Source organism: Pagrus major, chromosome 16 (assembly GCF_040436345.1).
Source record: "Pagrus major chromosome 16, Pma_NU_1.0".
NCBI classification, from domain to species: Eukaryota; Metazoa; Chordata; class Actinopteri; order Spariformes; family Sparidae; genus Pagrus; species Pagrus major.
In genome coordinates this window covers 11,795,517-11,819,780 of record NC_133230.1, presented here as the reverse complement: position 1 = coordinate 11,819,780, position 24,264 = coordinate 11,795,517, and the positions used below count along the sequence as shown (strand labels likewise).

Genomic DNA, 24,264 nt, shown 5'->3' with positions numbered 1-24,264 from the left:
CTTAAATTGTGAGGCATTAAGGCAGCAAAGAAAACAAGGATAAGCAGCAGTGAAACATATTGTACATATCTACTTACCCTCATTGGGCTGCACACTGCTCAGAGTCAGCTCATACGAGAACATGGCGTTTGACTGGGCGTAACCTTTGACCTGATGATGGAGCATGACTGGGTATGCCCCTCCAGGGTTGTTTCCTGCGATGCACTGAACCTGTGAGTCGGACACTGTGGACACATTGCAGGGGACGTGGTTTATGGTGACGGAGACGAGCTGAGAGTCGTTGCCAAATCCTGAACCTGTCAGTGTGACGACTGCACCGCTCGGCCCTGAGGGAAAAAAACAGAGAGGAAGACGAGGTATTGAGAGGAAGGTTACACATGAACTTATTCAATGAATCAAAGACATTAAGCAGTATCCTGCTTTATTTGGCAAACATATAAGCAGTTGCTTAAATAAAGATGTTGAGAAACTAAATTATTACCGGTGGTGGGGCTGATGGAGCTGATGACAGGAGTGTGGGCTGCAGAGTAGGTGAAGTTTAGAGCAGGATACTGCACCGAAAACACCTGGATGTCGACGGCCACCAGCCCCTCGCTATGAGGAGGCGTCAGGCAGCGAAGCTGACTTGGCACCACCTCCTGGATCCTGCAGGGTTGGCCACCGACCATCACGCTGGTGTTCCCTGGAGCGAAGCCGTTACCAGTGAAGACGATAGGGGTTCCTCCTGCCACGCTGCCCATATCGGGGTTGAGGATGGCTTGGGCAAGGCTGGTCAGTGTGACAGAACCGGATGCAAGGCCTTTGCTTCTCACGATCACTTTGACTGGGTGGTCGCCCGCAGGCAGGCCGTTAACTCTTACCGAAATGTTGCCATCAGTCACGCCGGTGACTTCCAGCTCTGTGCTGCTGGCGAACACTGCCACGTCATCCGCACGGCTGCCGAACCCTGAGCCAGAGATGGTGACGGTAGTTAGATCGCTGATGCTGTCGGGGGAAATACCGGTGACCATGGGAGTGACGGAGGAAGAGTACGTGAAGGCGCAGCTTGAGTGGCAGGAGCTTTGGATCCTGCCCTTGTGGAAGACAACGTCACCAGTGTGAGGCTGAGAAGGAGATGTGTCACAGGTGATGCATGTGTAATTGACTGACAAGACAGTGCACTGCTCGCTGGCTACAGTCACTTGTCCTTGAGAGAAACCAGAACCGTGGATGAGAAACCGCGTGTGGCCAGTGGTGCTGCCGATAGCAGGCGAGACTGAATTGACCACAGGCAGAACCACGAAACGGCGTTCAAGCTCGTTCGGTATAGCCATGACGGCGCTGCCGAGGTTGTTGACTCTAACGGCTACGGGATGAGCGACACCGATGGGAAGTTCACTGTTGTAGCTGAGCTGGCAGTTGATCTCAGTGTCGGAGCTGTTGATCACCTGACAGGACTCACCTCCCACTGTCACCTACAGGACACAGAGACATCAGCGTCAGGCACAACCAGCTCTGTACAGGCGTCCACTTTGTTTTATAAAGTGACTGAACACAAGACAGTAAAACAATGATGATAAAGGACTTGGAGGATAGACATAGTTTATATTGTATGGAAGTATGGAAAACGCACCATGTTCACCCAACTTTGCAGTCAGGAATAAGGTTATCTTCATCAGGTCATAAAATAATGATACGGTCTTTGTACTGAACCATTGTTCTTCAAAAATGTGCTCTGGTTTTGGTGACACTTGGTCTTCTCCTAGTTTTGTTCTGTGAGAAAAACAATTAAATAAAAAGGCTGCTAACCTCAATAGCGCAGGTGGTGTTGCTGAAGCCCATGCCCTGAATGTGGATGACCTGGTGGTATGACCCCTGGTTGGGGGTGATGGAGTGGACTGTGGGGGTGGAGCAGCTGGAGGTGCTGAAGGAAAAGCCGCCTGATGTGCTGTTGGTCTGTTCGCACTGTGGGGAGGCGACGCACTGCGGGGCGGCTCTGGAGACACGACGAGAACCTGATGGGGAGACAGACAATCCAATTTATGATTTGCAATTGAGGAATTATTGTGATTTGGCTCTCAATTGAACTTTATTCGTCTGATCTGACTTGATTTATTTTCTCTTTAATACTTAAAATGAAATAAATAATAAGACCTAAATTCACATGAATAAATAATAACCACAAATAAATAATAAGACCTAAATTTACTGGAGGATCAAGCTGCTGAATGAGAGCATCTTATCCACATTTACCTCTTGTCACTTGTCTTGCCTCCATGCCTCCCACCTTGACAGAGGCCGCGCCGCTCTTCTCCTGCCGAGGTTGGACTTTCACGACTCCCTGCAGGTGCTTTGTGTTGGCTTTGTCTATGAAGCCACTGCTGTAGTAATACACTCCGGGTACAGTGAAACGGTAGACAAAAGACCCTGAGGGGAGCGAGAGAGAGAGAGGTGGTAAATATCTGACATTTTATTGTAAAGCACTCTCAGACATGGTGTGCATTTGTCTCTGGCACATGTTGAAAGGTGTGACACATCATATGCCTCATGTGTCACATGTCCATTTTCCAGAGGTGGGAAGTAACAAAGTATAAATACTTGGTTACTGTACTTAAGCAGATGTTTCAGGTATCTGTACTTAACTTTGTTTTTACTTTTCCTCCCTACATTTTAACACAAATATCTGTACTTCAGGTTTTCAAAACAGCATTTAAGGGGAATTATCGATTACTTTTAATTTGCGTCATTGCACTTCGCCTTCAGACAGAGAGGAAGATTCAAATGGGGAGAAAAGGTGCGTTAGTGTCTCGTACGTGCAGAGACCCTGCAGCCCTCTGCTTGGATTTTCTTATTTTCTCACTTTGTTGCTGCTCGGGACGCTTTACCAACCAAAAATGAAAAAAAAAAAAAACTATCTTCATGGTGCGTTTATGAACAGCTCAGACAAATCCTACTGATTCTACCTTTGTCATGGCCCTGTCATTTTGGTTACATTAAGTGTGTTTCATATGTTTTTTTGGGGGGTTTTGTGGTGTCTTTTGCCCTTTCCACTATTCTGCTTTCCCTCCTGTTTTCCTCACCAGCCTGATTTGTCCTCCACACCTGTCTTTTATCTGTTTTTATTAGCCCAACCCTTTTACCTGAGTTCTACACCTGCATCTCCCTCATTGGCCCTTCCCTCCTTCCAGTATTTATTTATTATAGTCTAGTGTTTTTCCGTTCACTCCCCTCACCTGTGTTTCTCCACCTCACTCCACCTGCACCTCATCCCCTTGCTAGTTTAGTTTGTTTTTAGTTGAGTTTTAAGTCCAGTCTTTTGTTCAGTCATTGTCGAGTTGTTTGCTGTGTTCCTGACAGCCAGTACAGTTTTGTTTTCCATTTCTGGTCTGTTCAGTTTCGCTGATATTCCTCCATGTTTGCCTTTTCCTGGCATATTGCCTCGATCCCTATTAAACCTCATCAATTGCATTTCCTGCCAGCTGTCTCATGCATTTGGGTCCACCAAACTTCTACTCCAACAAGTTTAGGATTATTACTTTATATTATTATATGCATGCAACGTGTGACTGCATATGTTCCTTGCAATGTATTTATTATTATAAGACTGTTTTAAGCTCCTTTCTTGGCCAGTTTTTGCTTGAAAGGGAGATTTTACTCTGACAATATCACTTTTATCTGATAAATTAAAGGGAAAAAAGAAGAAAGCACATACCAACACAAACCTGTTTATTAAGAGAAGCTAAATAATCCATTTCTCTTGAAGTTTACTGACTCAGTATTCTACCTTTGGAAGTCTTGGTGCCTCCACTGTTTAATGGTCCCCTGTTGTAGGTGGTGCTACTTGGGCTGGAAACACTGAAGACCCCGTACTCAAACTTCTGGAAGGGTGGAGCCTCCCAACGCCACATTACTGTGTCTCCAACAAACAACGTCAGAGAGACAGGACTCCATGCATACCCCTGTCCATAAGCTGGAACACACAGACAAATGTAAAGTTAGATCTAAATGTATACGTGCAAACAGTCCACACACAAAAAGATAGAATAAGATACGGGAGGGATTCAAATGTATGAGTTTAAGCAACCAAACCTTATTCTAAATATAACTAATTATGGAAAAAGGGAGGTCACACTGGTTTTGAAACACTTTCTTTTGGAACAGTTTCTAGGTGCAGTCACATTTCGTGTAAAGGTGACAGCTTCCTCGCTTGCAGCAGTATTCGGTAATTTAATCCTCTTGCTTTTGTACTCTATTTTGGTCTACTCAGATTTAGTTTGACACCTGCAAAAAGGGTTGAAACGTAAACCTACTGCGGTGGGATCCCTGATTGGTGACAGTGTGGTTCTTCTCCGATGACTGCAATACACACTGCAGCTCCTTCTCTGAGGCGGCCTTCACTTCACACTCAGCGCCTCCTGTCACAAAACAACAAAAACATGTGGGATCATTTATGAAACCCTGAGAAGTTACATTTTACAAATGCTTTTCCATATCTGCATTTTACAAATAAAATTAAATAGTTTCCTGACAATTTTGAACAAACTGTTGGCAGAGATTATTGCCGTAGGAATGGTAGAAATTGCGAGGCCTCATGCTACTCACCGATGGAGACTTTGTTGTCAGAGGTGTTCGTGCTGAACCCAGATCCAGAAACAGTCAGTTTGGTTCCTCCCGATAAAGATCCAAACTGTGGCGAGATACTGTATATCTCCAGGATGTATTCGATGGTTGTGTTCACACCGCTGCTGAGAAACAGAAACATAGATAAGAGTCTGAATAAACCATGTTTTTCTGGCTTGTGAACAAAATTGATGTAAAATTATCTGTTTCAATACCTAACTCTTGTGATTCTTTAAAAAAACAGTTTATCCATTGTTGTAATATGATGATATATACTCTGTAAGGGGTGTCAGAATAAACCTATATTGATGATAATGTGATGTTTAAAAATGAAATGTTATCGTGTGAAAAAAATACATATGATAATATTGTGTAAATAATCCATAGCCTCTTAAATCATTTCTGTTCACATCTTAATACTGGTTGCTACCTGCCACAAAACTTAAATCATGTATACCTATACTGAGCTGCACCGCCTCTGCCTTAACTAGAAACATTTGATTCAACTCCTATTGTTAGTAAAGTAAAGTAGAGTAAAGATAGAATATTTAAATGTCTTAAATATCCTTTATCGGTGTCCGTATAGCCATGTGTCATGTTTTCTGACTTGCTTCCACTAAACTATTACTTTTGGGGTCAAAAGAAAAAAAAAATCTAGGGACATTTTGCAACATGATACGTGAAACAATCTTTCAGATCTGTTGCTACATTTAAATCTTACACAATGAGCAACATAAGCTCATGTGATGCCTGTTTGACATTCAGTCACAGCTTCTGATACTTTCAGCATTCTTTGAGTTGGTACGTTAACAGTTTGATCTTTTCCTGCAGAATATTTCCAAATCACTCAGTGTGAAAAAGTCTTTCAAAGTCACTGTACCTTGTCAGGGGGTAGCCATTGTTTCCAACCTGTACATCTACCTTGTACAGACCAGGTGGCAGCACAGGGAGACGACACGTGATGTTTGTTGCCGTCCACTGAACGATAACACACTCCTTCCTGCCTACAAACACCATGCTGTCATTGTCTTGGCCTCCTAGGCTGGAACCCAGGATGGTGAGAACTCTGTGTCCTACAAAGAAGGAGACAAAAAAAAAATGTCAACCCTTCTCCATGAAAGAGCTATGTCAATCAAGTGCCGAGATAATCAGCACGTGTCACCTCTTCATTTCCCACTGATTGTCCTGCAGATGAGCAGGTATTCTTGTGTTGTGCAGATGCGTCTATATTGTTTACTATAATTATAACTATAATTATGTGAGTTGACACATCTTCAGCTCAGAGGCCGCCCGAGGTTTAGCAAGTGTAAAAGGCAAAAACAGAAAAAACCTGCGAGTCAACATTACACAACATGCCAACAAAACTAATGAGGTGATAACAAAAAGTTTCCACATACTCCTTTAAGCTCCTGGTCACAGTGGAGTTGCATGCCAACTCTGAACAGTGAAGGCCAAATAAGAACATCAAGCTATTCTCTTCTCTTCAGACAGATATAATTATAATGAAATATAATGTAACTCCATCCGCTGGGTATTCCCTACCATTGAAACATTCAGGAGCAGCGCCCAAGCGTTTCATTCACAGCACCTTAGCAGGTGAAAAGAAAAAAACAATGCTAAAACATTTTTCTCTGACTTATTGTCACGCTAGCTTCTCTGTCCTCCCCTCTGAGTGTTTGACCGAGGGTGGGGCTCAGCTCCTACACGCACACACACAGAGCGGGCATTAAGAGAGTCTGCAGTGGAGACAGTGAGCCTGGTGAAGTGCACGTAACATTATACCGGAGTTGACGACAACTTGAGTAAAAATTATAACAAGTGGAAGAGTGCTATTTACACTGCTTTGTCCGCACTTATTGTTTTAGACGACCACAGCATGCTTGTTCAGCGAACAGCAAATTCTTGCGAAAAAGCTAAAAAAATAGTTGTCAGTAATGTTAGTGTGAAATATGTACAACAGGGTGAAGGACTGATACTAACTGATGTAAGCATTATTGCTTTTTTAATTGACCTTTTCGCTATGTTTTCAACATGGCTTTTCTGTTGCAGCTCTAGTAACAATAATTAGATATTACATAGAAGAGGTACATCAGTCCCATCAGCAGTAGGTTGCAGCAAATTAGAGATCAATTACAATCCTGTTCTGAATTTATTCTTATTTAGAAATGATAAAAAAATAAACCAAATTCTGTGGAAATGAAAAAGAGTGGGTAAGAGTATTGATAAGATAAACTCCTGATGATACCCACAGCTGTCAGATATCAAGACTAGAAAATTACATTTTTAATCCTTGACTATTAGCCTTGTTTAACCAATGTTATTTTGTGATTATTATTTTTAATGGCACATAGTGTGAACACACAAAAATGTGGAATGAAGGATTACCTCAGGACAGCACGCTTACTTCATCAGTGAGAATATCTGTTTCACTTTTTTCTTGCTAATCGTCTGTTCTGTGAATAACTACAACTTTTTTCAATAAATATTGTAATAGTACGTTTCTCATCAAATAACAGCAATATTTTAAGTCCCACAGACTTAACCAGATACATACTTATCTGGTTATATAAACAGATAAGAGAATAATGTTGCTGATAATTTCAACACAACACAAAACTGTCTTTACTGTCTTCTAATGTTGATTTCAGAGGACTAATTCACTAATGACAATTATTCTATTGAATGCCTGCAGATAACTTAGAGAGGGTTTTGTTATTAGTGAGGCATTGAACCACAATGAATGAACACTGAATCCCTTTCTTTTCATAAACAAAGATTAAGCACAAGGATTACTGACGTTAAACTTAGTGTGTGTTGCACTGACTAGACAGATATGATTTCTATTGACCTTTCAGGACAAAAACCCATCCTGCCCATTAATCTTTTCATTTAAACATTAGAACATAATCCAAGCACTCCTTTGAGTTTACCCATCTTAGTAAGGCTTTATAATGACCCTTCCTCATTCAAAGGCTATTAAATGCTTGAATAAAGCTCATAAAAGCCCCAAAATGAAATTACTCTCAACTCACCGATCACTGTGGTGTTGCGGGGACTCAGGCCTGAGATCTGGGGTGTGAGGTTATTATCATAGGTGAAGGAGCTGCTGGCTGTCTGAGTCATGTTTCCCACCATCACTGTGACAGTCTGTGATCCTGCAGTTCCCTGAAATAAGTAATATAATCATATAAGTGACTGCTGCCTTATTCAGAGCTCAGGCTCTTTACAAAGCTAGAAAAAGAAAGCAAACTATTGCCGCTCAAATGATTTCTTAACAAATTACGTGACTTTTGAAAGATGAAATAACACAATCTTCCACCAGCAAATGCAAACGCAGGGAAATAACATCTATAAAAGACAGTAGTTTGTAGTCTGAACACTTACTGCTGGCGTTCTGCATTTCAGCTCAGTGTCACTGGCCTCAACCACGTTGCACTCCTCACCACCAACAGTAACTGTGGCGTTCACACTGAAGCCGAAACCGTTCACTGTCAGCAGTGTGCCTCCTGAGAGAAGAATTCAAGAAGATGATGGTTATACTGAGCAATAAATGAACAATAACAATGATAAACTTGATTTTTATAGCACTTTTCATACGAAAATCTACCCAAAAATGTAAAAAGCATAAAATACAAATAAATGGGACTATTTGCAAAAACTGTGTTCTAGGTTCCCATTGCACCAAATCAGTGGACTATTTCAGAAAAAGTGATTCTGCTGATTTTGTGATAAATAACAATAACGATAATCAGTTCAGTGCAGCTGTTACACTGATTTTGTTGAGTAATGTCTTACCTGCCACACTTCCAGAGAGCGGAGCGAAAGAGGACACAATAAGCTCGTAGGTGAAGTTGAGCATGTTGCCGTCTGGGTAGCGTGAATTACCCAGAGAGGGGAAGTTGACCCACACGGGGTAGGTACCGGCACTATTGCTGCCCAGTCTGCACACCTGAGTGGTACCTGGAACAAAGTGGACACAAATCTGGCTAAACTTCCTCTGCTAGATAATAAACAGCAGACTCATTTTAACAACAAGATGCAGCAATGACTTCTTCAAACTTCTTTCACTTACTGGTGGTCTGTTCAACGTGGCACCGGGCCCTTCCCACGAAGATGGAGGCGTTCTCATTACTGAATCCAGTCCCAGTAACAGTCAAAAGAGTCCCAAGGCCATTGGATCCTGGAAAAGTCAAGTCATGTAATTATAGATACAACCATCACTCTCTATGTAAAGGAAGCGTGAAGCCTCAAACACATCCCATTTCTACACAAAAGTATTTAAGCTCACCTGATCCATATACTTCTAAATTCATAACTTGGTTGGCATGGTCTCTGTTAGTGAATTACACATTAAAATAATTTGTTCTTGACACCAAAAGCTTTTTTGTAATGTTTGACATTAATTGTCTCTCAAATTTTGACTATTTTCTTTGCGAATAAAGGAAATTGGTTGTATGTCTTAAGCCTTAAAATGAATCGACAAAGAACAATGCCTCATGAACAAATAATATTTTAGAAGGACACCTTGAGATGGGCTGATTCCTGTCACAGATGGAGTCGCGTCCTCGGACCATTCAAACCCACAGTCACCAGAGCAGTTTGAAGGAATGCCATTGATGTACACATCCGCCTGTAAACGGCATCACAAAGGACAAAGTTTCACAACATAAAGGCATCATTCTGGGTTGGATTAATCACCAGCATGTGAACCTACTGCTATAACAGTCCTGGCAACAGATTAACAGAGGACTGTAGCTGTCAATCACTTCAAAACAAGCTATTACTTAGTCGCATGCAAACATGTCAGTCACATCCTGCCTGGAGGCACAAAATATACAACCACTACTGTGTGCAATGCTACCGACAAAAATAGGACTTGCTCTACAGGATTTATGGTATGCAAACACATCCAGCAATCATCAGTAGCCAAAGCATACATTTGACAGACAGACAGCTGTTGAAACCCAAAACCAGACGTGAAGGAGGCTTTATGAATCACTGTCGCACCTGTGGTTTGGTTTCCCAGACACGGAGGAACCCTCCGTCCAGGCTTCGCAACAGTCCTCCCTTTCTCTTCTCAATGGCTGAAACAACAACGTTTTTGCCGACAACTGACGAGCTGTTAACCTGTAATGAGAATAAATCATCACTATCAACACTGAAGTTACTGTATTACTACTACTGCCAGTACTATTATTGCGGCTGCTGGTGCTTTAGTACTACAATTGTTACAGGTATCAGTTTAATTTAAATGTTTAAAAGAACAGACAACTGAAGTGAAAGAGACATGACAACTAGGCCAGGCAGAGTAATTAGTATCGACTTATCTTACATAAATTATCGATATATGTTCATGATGTTGATCATTTTGCTGACCTCGATATTGCCTGTTATGTTTATACACACGTCTGTTCACATACGAATGCCACCAACATTTTAGCCAACACAATGCAAGAAGAACTAGCATTTACCTGTTTTAAAAGACCTGGGTCCTGCAGTGAAAGTAATCTGTGTTTTTAACTGTTAACTAAAATAAATCTAGTTGTAGTCTGACCTGGAGCAGAGGTTGGTCTCCGGGTTTAGTGAGCCACTGGACCTTCCACTTGGGGCGTCTGCAGGTACCCAGCCATTCAACTTTGACCTCACCCATCCCTGCGATTCCTTCCAGAGCGTACTTTAGATCATCCTCACTGATGTCCACCGACAGACCTGAGAACGATTGTTGTGTTAGACACCGTCCTGTAAAATCAACTGAGTGAATGTACATAGAGGCAGAGAGCTGCATGCAGACGTAGGTTTACGCCGTGGCAGTCAGGGGTTTGTGAGAACATTTCATTTGTACCATTAATACAACAGCAACACTGGCATACAAGTAGCTTAAAAGTCAGTGGTCAATCATGGGTCAGTGAGATCATTCTTTTAGGTGATACTCTCATGCACCCAGCCAGGAAACTCACAGTTGTTACAATGCAAATACTACACGTGTCTGTTTGGACTACCTTCAGCTCGGCTGTTCTCAAACTCCACATCAAAGGTGCCGTTCAGAGGAGGCGTGGCCCGGTGAGGCCGAGTGACGGTGACGGTGGCTGCTCCTCCCCTGTACTCAGCCATGTCCTCGCTGCTGTTGGACATCTATGAAATACAAGTGGAGAAAGAAGAGGATTAAAAAAAAACTTTTTAATGGAATGTGTTGCCTTTTCAATATGACCATACTGTTTGTATAGACGGAAAACGCATGATTTTCCAAAATGATATCCTTGATGTCAGGGCACAGATGTCTTTTTGTGCTCGGGGGATCGACACGTGGAACTGTTCACCCTTTAAAACATCTAGCATACGACAAGCCCTTTGTTATATACTGGGTTTTGTTGAGTTGTGTACTTACATGATCCCAAATCACCAAACAAGGCTAAATGTAACCTGAATAAAACTTCAAACATTCCCTCATCCGTGAACGTTTGTGCCCGAGTCACGTCGGATAGATTTTTGTTATTAATGATGGTTGTTTAATGGTGCGTTCACCACCAAAGCAAATTTTGTGCTTATTTGCGTTACACACGCTAATGTTTATTCACCCCAAACAGCCAGATTACTTTGATGTAAATCAGTCATGAGCGAGCGAGCAACAACACCAAAGGTGTGTGTGTTTGTTTGAAAAGTGCTGAGTTTAGTGAAAGGTTAACTTGAATTCACTAAATGAAAAACAGAGTCTCTCTTCAAGTACATTTCTCCTCCAGCTCATGTTGGCAGTCGACATTATAGAATATCTCCACAGATCGCTGCTGCAGTCAGGTTGATAAGTGATAGTTTTTATTCCAAAAGTTTAATGGTAATTATATTGTGTCATTGTTTGTGTTTGGAGAGGTTGTGCATATATTGTCTTGTTGAGTTTTGTTTGTTTGCTAAACCTGTCCCTATTAAAAAATGAACACAAAATAAATCAGTTTAGTTAAGAAAATGACCAGTTCTGTACATATTTCAGTTTTAAGGAAGGTGGCATCTATATAAAAAACTTAACCCCAGATGAAAAAGGTTTTTTAAAATCATTATAAATACTTGAGGATGAGGAAACAATGGATTAATGTCAGATTTAACAGTAACAAATGTTAAAACTGACACCACAGCCTGCAGTCACACGTTTCCCTAGCAGTCCTTACTGCAATCTGTTAGGCAAATGATGACTATACAGCATGTCGAGGCAGGAGACAAATACAGGATCATCGTGGCGCCTCTCTGTACTGAAAGTTATATCACATGGCTGTGGGCTACAGATCATTTCCTCTGTTCTTATGAGTCACACTGCTGAAGCAACGCTGTTTTATTTCTCAAGAAACACAAGACAGGCAGATTGGATGCTCCTCATTGTTGCTCCAGCAGACAGAATGGGAATGGGATGTCTGATTCACTGTCAGGCGGTTTCAAGGGCGTCACTTTGTGTTGAAAAGATGATCAGATGAAGAGACATTTTTCGAAATAGTCTTCAACATATGCAATTTTAGGCAACGTAATTGGGCCCCATATAAGGTCAAAGTTGCGAAACATCGGAACATTTTTAACAAATAATGCTTTTAATGCTTTATTGCCTCTTGCTGGCTCAGCATGCTTGTTTGAATGTTTGAAATCCTTTTAGCGTTCTCATGTGTACAGTGCTACATTGTGAAACAAAGGTCACGTGTAGAATTTATTTTAAAACGAAAGGGAAAATTCATATATTGAGAAAAACATCCTTACATGTGTGGACTAGGCCCGAAACTGGACAGTACATTTTTGCTTTCTTGTAGATTAAGTAGGTTAAAATAAAAATCAATGACACTTGTCTTTCATGTGACATTGTTACATAAATTCACTTAATCAGTTACCTGCAGGAAGCCAACGTCTAGCAGTGGGAACCCAAAGGCACAGTCTGTTGGTGTAGCTTTGATCTCGTATCTGATCTGTGAATCGTATGAGCTGTCTTTGGTGACAGCGATCAGATCGAAGGAATGACCAGAGCTCTCAAAAGGTGGAGGCCTTCTCTTGTTGAGAACAGCTGTAAGAAAACCATGAATTAAATAAACTGCTGACCAGTTAAGTCTCGGTATTATTGGCCAACATCTGCCCAGTCCTACTGTTACACATCAGTATGAAATTTTATGCTCAAGAAGGAATTCACATGCTGTTGCAAAAATATATATTGTACTGAAGGAAAAACACTTAAATTGAATCAAAATCAAAACTACTATCAAGCTGTGTACCATTCTCATCACTTGTGGTGGCTCTCTTTCCAATGTGAACGGCATCCACAAAGAAATCAGCGCCAGACTCGTCTTTGTAGAGGTACAACTCCTGCAGACTGTATTTGCTTCCAATGTATTCTGTCTGCAGGGAACTCTGCAGGTCCATGCATTTGTAACTCCACCTATCAAGAAAGATTCAAATTGTTAAGATGAGAATGTTGCATATATCTGACAAATTACAATAACTACATGGTTTTCACTGACTTTTGTCCCTTCTTAAAGACAGTTGTGATCTTGGCGGTCTCTGTCTTGGTTTGGCCTTGGCTGTTGCGGTAGGAGAACTTTGCTCCAACTTCATTCTTCAGCATCCCTTTGTACGCAAAGCAAAGCTGCAAGAAAGGATTGGAAAATGTTTCAAATTATTTTATGATGAAAAAAAAAGAGTAAGGCTCAATCCCATTTCCAATTTTTATCCCATCTCCTCTTTTTCAAGTGCCCTCTTGCCCACTGAGGACAGAGTTATAAGGGATTGTGGTTAAAATCTCCCCCAGTGAAATGGGCCAACCCTTCAAGACCCTCATATGTCATCAGTTTTCGTCACTGCCGCTTATGTGAACAGACACGACCTGATGTTTCCAATATGCCGTCTTCAACTGTGGTGAATAAATTAAAAAATGAACAAAATAAACAACAATATATAAAGAAGTTGTATGTTTTACCGTGGGATGCTTGTCCAATGAAACTGGTCCGTAGCTGCCACCAGACTCTTTTTTGTAACTATTCTTGAAAACAACTCCAGCGTTCTTCAGGGACCATTGGCCACAGAAGCCAGAGTTTTTCACTGGAGTCCCTTCAGCGGCGCTATCGAACTGAAAGAAAATCAGTGCAAGAAATCAGAAAACTGTGAGAATCCAAAATCAGATGCTGTCCAAAGATTTAAGGTCTGTGAGCAGGTTCCACTGACCTGAGAGTTGTCACTTTCAAAGTCCTTGAAGTATGCCACATCAGTCCCTTCAGTAGTTAGGATCTCACTGGGACACTCGGCTTTAAACACGTCCTCCAGGGCCGACTGCACCTGTTCACAAAATCACACAAGATAGATTTTAGGAGTGTTTCTACTTTTAGTGTTGTTTCTACACAGAACAGGTTGCCACATCTGCAATTACTTCAGGCAAAGTAAAGTAATTGTCTCAAGACTGTAAAGATTGTAAATTGTAAAGATTGCAGGGTCATGCATTCGTAAATATCTTAGGTATCATCCCAACGCACTGAATCAATATTCTTGACTAGTCTGAGCACAAAGAGAAACAGAGAGGCATCAGGTTTCAGCATTTTTACACAACAGACCTCAGACTCAGTTGCATTGAAGGCGATGGGCTTTGTAGGGACTCCTGCCCAGAGCAGAGTGAACGTCTCCATGTTGCTTCTCCCCTTTGTAACCTCAACAACAGTGACGTTAGTATCTGCTCCAAAGGCTTCAGACCAAAGAGGTTTGAAATCCCCTGTAGTCAAAGAAGACAGATGATCAATTCATCTATTTCATTAAAACCATCAATTCAATCCTAAAACACAGATATAATGTTGTATTAAGTATTTTAACGTTAGTTTCTAATGAGAATCAAGTGTAACTCTTCATACCTCTGTTTGAATTGAATGTGACTGTGTAGTGAGACCCTTGGCTGTCGTCCTGTTTGGTGACCTGGACCGTGTCGGGTTTGACGGACCAAAGGCTGTTCAACGCTGCTTCCACCACAGCTGCTGAGGCGCTGACTGGAATCGGTCCTACAGAAGAAAATGGCAAAGCTCATGAACAAACTTTAGGCTGTTATATAATGAAGTTTCATTAAAATATAGCAACAGATTTCAGGTTTTCTTTAGCTGCTACCAATGCTAAAAATGTATGCAGTGATGGTATTTTAAAAGTGCAGTATGTAAGAATTGGCTGTGCGAATATGGTCTATTAATGTCCACGATAAAAATGCACTAAGTGATTTATTTTACCAGTCTTTGCGTCCCCGTATCCGAGGCTGAAGAAGGTGCTCCCACAGAGATGGCTGGCACAGTTGCTGCTGACAGTAATCCTCTGGACCTCTTTGTCTACAGCACCATTGCTTTGCCAGGATTGAAAGGTAACCACCTAGATAACAGTGAGATAGAGAAAAGGTTCGGTTGAGAAGAGGAACCGAGCAGATGTAAGTTAATCATGAAGGCGTAGAGAGCAGGAGAGCTTGCAACAATGCTAACATAACACCTTGAAAACACAAACTGTTTCACGTGAGAAAGCTGCATCCATGGCTTAAAAATGAGCAAGGTCTGGCTGTATTTCTGTGATGACAGACGTGTCTCTGGTTAGAGAAGCTAGAAACACCCGGAAAGAAGGATGGAAAAGCCCTAGCTAACTAGAGGACTGACAGAAGCCAGTTGATGCTAAGTTGTCATTAGCTGCTTTTATCAATGTTGACATTCTGCCTTTGTTTAAATCTGGGAATAAGCTAACAGTGCAAAGCTACAGGATAGCAACAGGTGAGCAACTACATACCTGTTCCTCATTGAACACTTCGTAGTCAGCCACGAGAGTCTGAATCTCACTGACAGCATCGTCCGTCTGGTCTTCTGTAAAGGAACTCTCCCCTTGGAACACGGCAACGTTGAGGGTACCTGGACCGCCGTAATTTTGATGCAGAACTTCCAAGTAGTAGCTGCAGAAAACAAAAAATTAAATAAAAAAAAAACATTTGAAGGGAAACTTTATTTTCACAGCTACAACAAGTACAGTGTACTAATTGTTTGTAGTTTTCAAGAGCTTATTAGCGCTGTAGTCCTGTACTTACGGTTTTCCTCCTTCCAGAGCCATTACAACAGACTTTTGTGATTCCTGACGATAATCTGGGACATAATGTGTTTGGTAAGCCACTTTAACCTAAAGTGGAGGTTGGGAAAAAAAACATGTTATACATTCAACATCTAAATTTCTTGGGTTATTTTGATTGTCTCTACAGAAGCCGAGGATGGTAGTTCTATACTGTTGTAATGAAATGAAAATCCAAAATGTATTATTTCCTTATCGTTCCTTATATAAACTTTTTTTTATAAACTATTTTCCCTCATAATTTGATATAAGGGCATTAACTGTCATGGGTTTGGGTTTTTGGTCAGTTGATTCCCTGGTTATGTTGACAACGTATCTTCCACTTCCTGTCTTTGTCTGTTTTCCCGCCCTTTCTCCTGCTGCCCTGTTGTTTCCCTCCTGTGTTCCTGTGTCTCCTCTGTTTCTCTGTTTCATATTTACTTAGCATTTGCTGCCTGTGTCCTCAAGCTTATTCTGGTTTGTACTTTTTTATGTTTTTGCTTGTGGGTTACTCCTATTCTCTTGCCTGCCTTTTGTTTTGGATTATCGGAGTATCGGTTGCCTACGATACAGCACTTAAAATTATTGTAATGTACAGGCTTACATACGAAAGAATTAAATAAATGAAATAATTAACTTGTGATCTTGAGATGATGGAATCAAAAAATATTTGCTAGTGTGCTAGTGTGTTATTCATTGTGAAGTAAACTGTCTGTTCTTACCTTATCTTCTGGACGGCTCGAGTTGCTGAGGTAGACATCACATCTGTCGTCACACTGGAGGTAAATCGTAAAGTTGCCGCTGGCTGGAGGGACAAAGAAGCCTCTGGATCGTGTACTGAACTGAGTTCTCGTAGAAAAGACGTGGGGCAGGAAGTCGATCCACTTAGCCATATATCCAGGCTTGCTCTCATTGTAGCTGAGAATGTCAGTCAGATAACGAGGTCTTGTAATGTTCCACATCTCCATCTTCAAGCCTCTTCCACCTTTGTTTAAAAAGGAAATAAACAGTGGTGCATCAAAATTACAGCTGAAACGATTAGTCGATTAATCAATGAGTCGACCAGCAGAATAATCTATTTTCAGTCAAAAATACCAAGCATTCACTGGTTCCAGCTGCTCAAAAGTGAGAATTTGTTGCTTTATTTTGACTTATATGATAATAAATTGAATACCTTTGAATCTTGAACTTTTAGTCAGAGATTTATAAAGACAGTTTTTAATCGATCAATTAAGAAAATAACCAGCAGAGTAGTCAAAAATCCAACAATCAAACACTGGACACAAGGAAGTTTGACTTCAAGTTGATTCTGGCGCCCCCTGAGGACAAAAGCAGTATGAGCACCACCTGGTAAAGATGTTGATCTGGCTAGTTATGTGCGTTTGTTTTGAAAGAAAGAAAGACTGTGAAATAACTATTAACTAATGTCCTTAATCTGAGAATCCTAATGCTATAGGTTGTAGAACCGGTGTTGTCTGTTGACGTCAGCTCGGAGAGGTCTTTTGTATGATGTGTCACGGTCAGATAACAGACTATCTTGTTACGGTACACAGCACATCAAAGACCCTCAGTCGTTGATAGACTGTGACAAGTGATGAGAGGAGATTGTCATCTTCACGACTGTCATCTTGACAAGTGAGAAATGTTTTGAATTCTTACTTTGATCAACAGATCATCTTATGTGAACGTGCTGTTCAGATAATGACACAGCACAAAATAAATCAGATAGACAGATCAAGTCAAGCGTTAGTTGCATGACATCAGAAGACAAGAAGATTAGTTATTTCTCACCTGGGTAGATTGTCATGTTGTTCATCTCTTGCTTGGCAGTCCTGCAAATAATCTTGTCATCGGACACAGTCTGGATTACACATGGCAGGCCTGAAGAAAACAAGCGTCAGTGATTGAAAGCATGTCTGAGCTCAGACATTCCCAACCAGTGGGCGGTGGGCCGAGAAGACAGTGGTACTGACAAATGGTTAAATTACAATAAAATATTGTGTTAGTGTAATTTACAAAGCAATAATTAACACAAATAAAAACAGAGAATTAAAATGCATAACTTCGATAATCGCTTATGTTAGCTAGCTAACGTTTCCTCAGATGCAGTGACACAAAATGGTTCAGTTTTTGAAATGAAAAGGTGATGTTGGGGACAATGCTAGACTACTAAATTCTCCAAAGCATTTAATGAAGAAATATAACCCCAAATACGTGAGATATGGTTTCTTTGAAAGATTTCAAAGTGACTGTCAGACGTTCTGTCCCTCCAACATGTAAAATGACTAATGAAGTGTTACGAAACACAGCAGCTCGTTTGTCATGGTCTGTTGTGTCTCTAAGCTCTCAGACAATTCTTCCCCCTGCCGTGCCACAACTGTGTTTTTTCTTTTGTTTGTCGTGCCTTGAAGTATGTGCACATTCTGCGGTGTTAAAAAGGATTATCACCATCGCGTGACTTGAGGCCCCGACAACGCGCAGTTTTGTGTTGTGGAGACGCACCACATCACCTGTTCATGCCGAACACTTTGTACTGCGTGAGAACAATATCAGTGACTTTATCAGTGTTAGAAACTGGCTAGAGGGAGTTTTTTTGTAAGTTTCCAGTGTGACAGTGGCGATTACCTCCAATGAGAACACGTGCTGGGAGATCGGTTTCGTCGAAGAAGCGGCCGTGGATGGTCACCAGGGTGCCACCCATGACGCTGCCCTTGGATGGAGACACTCCTGTCACCTCTGAACAAGAGACACAAGACATTTTTCACTGTGATGAGAACAAATACGACACAGTTACAACACATGAACAACTTTCTGTCTGACGTACCTGCAAAGGTCTGAAACATGGAGAGCTTGTTCAAAGCTGAAACCCTGAAAAGATTCTTCTCTGGTAAACTCCTAAAGATTTTAGATATATTAATTAGTGTTATTAGAGTTGTTCACACAATACCACTATTGTTGAGCATCATTGGAGTTAGCATGAAGTCAAATATTTTAACAGTGCTTTACCTTCCATAGTCAGCATCAAGAATGTAACTCCAGTTCTGATGCCCTGTTGGAAACAAAAGAATAAATATTCAAGCAGTTTGCTCCGTTTTTAAATTGATCTTTTTAAAAAATAAATATCAAGCACAGCTGTAATTGTGGACAAAAGCATCTTACCAACATAAGTCCCCGACATTTTGCAGCTCATGTGTCCCCAGCGAGAACTTTCAGTGTCCAGTCGTAGGTTATATCTTTTGAAATATAGAAAAAAAACCTGTTAGTACTGTACAAAATACCAAATCATTTTCATTAGCGTTGTGTCTTTAGTGCATTTTGCTGAGTTTTCACTGTGCTTTCATTTCCAAAGGCAATCTACATCTCGACAAAGTACTCACAGGTCATCTGACTCCGGTTTAAGCAGCTCGCATGGCATCCCTCCCATGAAGGATCTGCAGAAAACAAGTTTAATTTTCATTAATCACTGAATAACTAGTAATCAATTAATGATGTGCCCATTCTAAACAGAGACATGATAAAATAACCCCACACAGCCCATGAAAACTGCTGCTGAAAATGTATTCTGTGTATTTTAGCTGCTCTTTTCTGTTTGTTTTACACAGAAAATTTCCATTTCATGTAATTTAATGGACAATAATGTTTTCTTATCTCATACATTTTTAAAGAATACATGTTTAACCTCTCATCCTCTTATGAACTCATGTTGTGCAGCACTGTTAAAACCAACAGAACCTTTTCTAATGGAGATTAAAGTCAAACTAGTTTCTTAAGCTTTCATTATTCAGTCAATGTGCCTCCTTTTATTGACAGAATATCATCAAACAGCAGTCAGAAATATCCTTTATTCTTTATTTTATTTTCATACCTCAGAAATCTGACGTTGAGGCCGTTGGTGCTCTTTTGAGTGTTGCTTCCGTACACATCAGTGAAGATCAGTCCTCGCAGTGTCACCACGGTGTCTGCAGTGAGATGAAGATGAAAATATTAAAATGTGGAGTTCAAACTGGACTCTGTACATTAACAGCGCGCTGTAGGGGTAAAGCACTGTACCTGGGAGACCAGTTCGAGTAGTCATTGACTGGATAGTTGGCGTGCGAAACCACCGAGTCTGAGAAGAGTTACAGTGAGAATGAATAAGACTTTTAGAGCACAATACAAACTTCTGTCTGTGTTGTATTTGCTGCACACTTACATAAAAGCTGCAGTGCACAGATTTGTACACGCCTCTGCATAAACTTTTTTCAGGAATGGGAACACCGTCCACACTGACACGAATCACATAGTCATCACGCGGCATGGCTCTGTCATGGACCAGATTAAATGTATATGCATGAAGACACATATGTACTTTTTAAGAAATGTGTTCAATCAGTTAAGAGCTCTCGGCCTGCAGGCTACCTGGTGTAACACATGATCTGGTTGCCGTGTGTTGAGTCTCTCTCCACGTCGCAGGGGATCGACCGGGTGTCTGACACCAGGGTGACACGGTTGCCAAATTTGTCGTCTTTTGGATTTAGCTGGAATTGATTCTCGTTGGCAAAACCTGGAAATAAAGTGCCGAAATAATAATTTCAAAACAATAAATGCAAAATGTTTTGTCTGGATAAATACAGGATGAGTCCTACTGAAGGAAATTGTTTAGCATCATGAAAGCAGCTGAAAATGTAGATTTAGTTTGACAAATTTAGGATTAGGAATTTAGTTTTTGTCAAAGTTTAGGATAAATTTAACAGTGATGGAATGTAACTAAGTACATTTACTCAAGTATTGAACTTTGGTTAAACTCTGAGTTTCTTGTACTATGCTTGAATATTGCCATTTTCTACTACTTTATACTTCCACTCCTATATTTTGAAGGCAAATAATGAACTTTGACTTTTTTTTGATAACTTAAGTAACTAGTTACTTTGCTGATTGTTTGCTGCATCAAAACCAAAGTACTGCATTGTTAAAGTAATTTATTACATCAACAAACAAATCCAAATCAAATCTGATAATCGTCCAGGCTGACAATCAGTCAACTCATTGTATACTACATACATGTACATATATGTATCATTTACTTTTAGTTTGACCTTCAAAAGTACCTCAAAGTTGTACCGAAGCACAGTAATTGAGTAAATCTACTTTACAATCCATCACTGAACAGGACAAACAAGACACTCTGATCACCTTTTGGCCATTTTTAACCATATGTGTTTAATTTATGTGTTCATAGTCACATAACTGAATTAAAACACAACATCCACAGTTATTCTCCTGGGTTAGTTGGGTCTGAATCAAGATTTAAACATCATAGTTGTGGATTAACCGTCAACAAAACTGTAGTCTGTCCTGTGTGAGGATATATTCTCTCACCGTCTCCAAAGATGGTGACTCGTGTCGCTCCATTGTAGCTTCCATAATGTGGACTTATGTAGTTAATGCGCTGAGCACCTGAAATATAGAAAACACAAATATAAGAGATCTTTTTCCTCCTGAGCAGTCGGCTGGTGGTGGATTGAGAGGAAATGTGTACCACCACTTGCACCTAGACCATACAGAACTCCATTAAAAAAAATACAGATTTTTACAAACTGTCATTGTTATTGTAATTTGAAACTACTTACTGCAGCAGCACCACAGTGCGAGGAGGAGAGCCGCCGACTTCAACGGGGACCCCATCCTGGAGATTTCCCACATGTCCCTGCTGCCTCACCTGCTGTCTGCGGAGGGCTGATGCTCAAGAGCTGCTGGGAAACGGTCAGATATTTAACTACAAACCTGCTTTTTTGTGTAAGAACCGTCTGTAACAGCTTTATAGAGCTCACATGAGGCAGAATGTTTTGATGAATAATTCAAATATAACAAATTTCTCTGGAGGAAAATCACTGAAAAGTAAAGATAAGTAATCTAAACGAAAACGAGTAGATTAGACACAAATCCCAACATGATTATTAAAGAATTAAAGCCAACATTAATTAAATATAGCTTCAAATCGGTTACAACCACTAAACATTTTGAAAAGATTTTTATTTTCAAATTAGAAAGTGATTTAAAAATTGAATAAAGTTGCCCACCTGCCTGTTGGAAACACTGTTTAAATGTCTTCTAGATGCCTCAGGTGTTGAGAGATAATCTGCCTGTGTCCACAACAGAGCACCAACTCTTTATAAGGCTGCTCAGTGCTCCGCCTCTCACCTGAGGCTGGGAGGAGCAGACTGCGCAGAACAACCCATCCTGCTTTCCATGCAGTTAATCAGCACTGCAGTCCGTCTAAATCTGTTGCTGAAATCAGACCAAACTGATGTGCTCATTTCCTGTCTGAGAGTAAAACAGGGGTAAAAAAAAGGACAATGAGTAACAGCGTCATGATCAGGAATCTAAACCAAGACTTTGAAGGAAATGAAGAGGAAGTTGTGAGAAAAGTAGATTTGTCAAGGGTCAGTCCTTGAGTAAAAGTACTAATACCACACTGTAAAATACTCTGCTACAAGTTCAAGTCCTGCGTTGAAAATGTGACTTAAAGGTGCAATATGTAAGAATTTTAGTTTAAAACATTCACAAATTAACAACAGAATTTGAAGACGACAGTTTTGGCGTTAGGCCAAAGCAGATATGCTAACTGGCTCAGTATAACCAGCAAACTGTAGTAAAAGTATTAAAGGTAAAAGTACTCAAGGCAGAAAATTATATCATTAGATTATTATTACTTGTGTATAATAATATAAAAGCAGCATTTCACTGTCTTGGTTGAGGTGGAGCTCATATTGAACTGTTTTGTATAGGACCAGTGGTACAAACAAAGTAACACGTGTATATATATGTACAGTATATATATGTATATATATATATATATTCTGTATATATACAGGTTGACTGATTATCATCCAGGCTGATTATCGGATCCGATACTCATCATCACTCATCGGAATCCATGTTTTCTTATTCTTTTAATCTGATTGATTTAAAAATGCTCCTTTGGGTTTGATGCACTTTGCAATCTGCAAAGTGACTAGTAACTAAAGTTATCAAATGAATGCAGTGAAAAGTACAAAGTTTGCCTCCAAAATGTAGTGGAGTAGAAGTAATAGTAGCAAAAAATGTACATCAAAGTACCTCAAAATTGTATTAACTACAGTTCTTTAATAAAAATTTGTTATATTAAATGAGTGTAGGTCTGCAACTAACAGGGTTGGGAGGGTTACTTTAAAAAAGTAACCCTGTTATTTTATTCTGTTGATATACACTGGAGACCAGAGTGATGTTGTGTGATCCTTGTGTGCACACGTGCACGGTCACAGACTTATTCTTTATTTTAAAATTGTCATCCTGCCAGTAAGCCTGTTTTTTACTGAATGTATCTGTAATCTCATTTTATCCTTTTTTGTGTTAAAAGAATACATTTAACTTTTTTTTAATCCTGAATCCCGTCACATGTATAACGTCACTCCCCAAGCCTGACAAATAAAGATTATTGTCATTATGGATTAATCTGCTGATTATTTTTTTTATGAATAAATTGTTTGGTTTGTAAAAAGTCTGAAAAAAATAAGAGTTGCTGTCATGATTACCCTGAGTTATTCCACTGAACTCCACTGAATTTTATTTTATTTTATCATTACTCATCTATATTCGTGTCTACATGTTACTGTGTGTTTTAGTATGTGTGCAAGGCAAGATGTTCAAACAAATTGCCCCTGGTGGGATCAATAAAGTTGTCTGAATCTGAATCTGAGCCAAAAGTGACACCCTCACGATATTCGTTTTATCCAGCCAAATAGTCAAGTATTAAATCAATTAAAAAGAAAAGCAGCAAATCTTCACATTTATGAAGTTCAAAACCATGAAATGTTTTTGCATTGAAAAATAAGTTTGACAAGAATCAAAATAGTCCTTGAACATTTTCATATGTTTTATTGCAAAAATCTTATTTTGTAAAGTAACTAAAGCTGTCAGACAGTTGCTGTTGTTGATTTTAGAAAGAAGAGAAGCGATCACACACAATCCCGTCTACATCAGTGGAGCTGAGGTGGAGCAGGTGAACAGTTTAAGGTTCAACATTACAGAGAGCTCGTCATGGACGTCACACATCAGTATATCCTTTACAGTTTATAGTAATCAATCGATACAAGAGGGAAAAAACTGCACAATCCCATTAATTGAGAATTATTTTCTGGCTTTACATCATTAAAAACTGAGCATTACACAGTACAGCATAAAAGGAAAAAATAAATAAAACATGAACATGTTAGGAATTATTGTGCGATTTATTTACTTTTTATTGCATTATATAAAATTGTAAGGTGTTCCTGTTCCATTGAATTGTGAAAATATCTCACAATTGGAGAATATCACAATATGGTTGCATGAAAACATTAAAACCTCCTTTCAGTTTGTCCTTTGTTCAAAAGTATGGACCTTTAATGTAATCTAAAATGTAATCATCTTCAGTAACAGTGTTACTCTGATCGTGTCTGCAGGTGTTAAACTATGTGGATCTTCAGAAACGTGTCTAGTCTTGGCAGTAAACTTGAGTTGCGTCACTCTGCAGCTCAGGAATGTTAACAGCTGTGTAATTTCAACACAAACTTTTGCAACAACCAAAAACCAAAGACAAGA

The 24,264-nt window shown here is 40.1% G+C and overlaps 1 protein-coding gene across 1 annotated transcript in view; it reads right to left on the bottom strand.

The window, feature by feature from the left end:
• pkhd1l1.1 (PKHD1 like 1, tandem duplicate 1) overlaps positions 1 to 21,327 on the bottom strand; it is a 38,457-nt gene extending 17,130 nt beyond the window's left edge. Inside the window, exons 1-38 of the mRNA XM_073483141.1 lie at positions 21,273 to 21,327; positions 21,022 to 21,099; positions 20,062 to 20,206; positions 19,856 to 19,964; positions 19,714 to 19,771; positions 19,529 to 19,622; positions 19,041 to 19,094; positions 18,823 to 18,896; positions 18,670 to 18,712; positions 18,488 to 18,558; positions 18,289 to 18,399; positions 17,455 to 17,544; positions 16,386 to 16,648; positions 15,647 to 15,735; positions 15,355 to 15,514; positions 14,817 to 14,952; positions 14,454 to 14,597; positions 14,163 to 14,317; positions 13,780 to 13,890; positions 13,080 to 13,204; positions 12,834 to 12,997; positions 12,459 to 12,628; positions 10,599 to 10,731; positions 10,154 to 10,308; positions 9,607 to 9,726; positions 9,124 to 9,229; positions 8,672 to 8,779; positions 8,395 to 8,559; positions 7,984 to 8,105; positions 7,632 to 7,764; positions 5,480 to 5,672; positions 4,582 to 4,724; positions 4,290 to 4,394; positions 3,764 to 3,949; positions 2,233 to 2,406; positions 1,789 to 1,973; positions 482 to 1,454; positions 78 to 326 (exon numbers count right to left, since the gene is read on the bottom strand). Of these exons, the coding sequence (XP_073339242.1) occupies positions 78 to 326; positions 482 to 1,454; positions 1,789 to 1,973; positions 2,233 to 2,406; positions 3,764 to 3,949; positions 4,290 to 4,394; positions 4,582 to 4,724; positions 5,480 to 5,672; positions 7,632 to 7,764; positions 7,984 to 8,105; positions 8,395 to 8,559; positions 8,672 to 8,779; positions 9,124 to 9,229; positions 9,607 to 9,726; positions 10,154 to 10,308; positions 10,599 to 10,731; positions 12,459 to 12,628; positions 12,834 to 12,997; positions 13,080 to 13,204; positions 13,780 to 13,890; positions 14,163 to 14,317; positions 14,454 to 14,597; positions 14,817 to 14,952; positions 15,355 to 15,514; positions 15,647 to 15,735; positions 16,386 to 16,648; positions 17,455 to 17,544; positions 18,289 to 18,399; positions 18,488 to 18,558; positions 18,670 to 18,712; positions 18,823 to 18,896; positions 19,041 to 19,094; positions 19,529 to 19,622; positions 19,714 to 19,771; positions 19,856 to 19,964; positions 20,062 to 20,206; positions 21,022 to 21,099; positions 21,273 to 21,327 (5,749 nt within the window). The remainder of the gene's footprint in view (positions 1 to 77; positions 327 to 481; positions 1,455 to 1,788; positions 1,974 to 2,232; positions 2,407 to 3,763; positions 3,950 to 4,289; positions 4,395 to 4,581; positions 4,725 to 5,479; positions 5,673 to 7,631; positions 7,765 to 7,983; positions 8,106 to 8,394; positions 8,560 to 8,671; positions 8,780 to 9,123; positions 9,230 to 9,606; positions 9,727 to 10,153; positions 10,309 to 10,598; positions 10,732 to 12,458; positions 12,629 to 12,833; positions 12,998 to 13,079; positions 13,205 to 13,779; positions 13,891 to 14,162; positions 14,318 to 14,453; positions 14,598 to 14,816; positions 14,953 to 15,354; positions 15,515 to 15,646; positions 15,736 to 16,385; positions 16,649 to 17,454; positions 17,545 to 18,288; positions 18,400 to 18,487; positions 18,559 to 18,669; positions 18,713 to 18,822; positions 18,897 to 19,040; positions 19,095 to 19,528; positions 19,623 to 19,713; positions 19,772 to 19,855; positions 19,965 to 20,061; positions 20,207 to 21,021; positions 21,100 to 21,272) is intronic.
• Between the last annotated feature and the right edge of the window lie 2,937 nt (positions 21,328 to 24,264).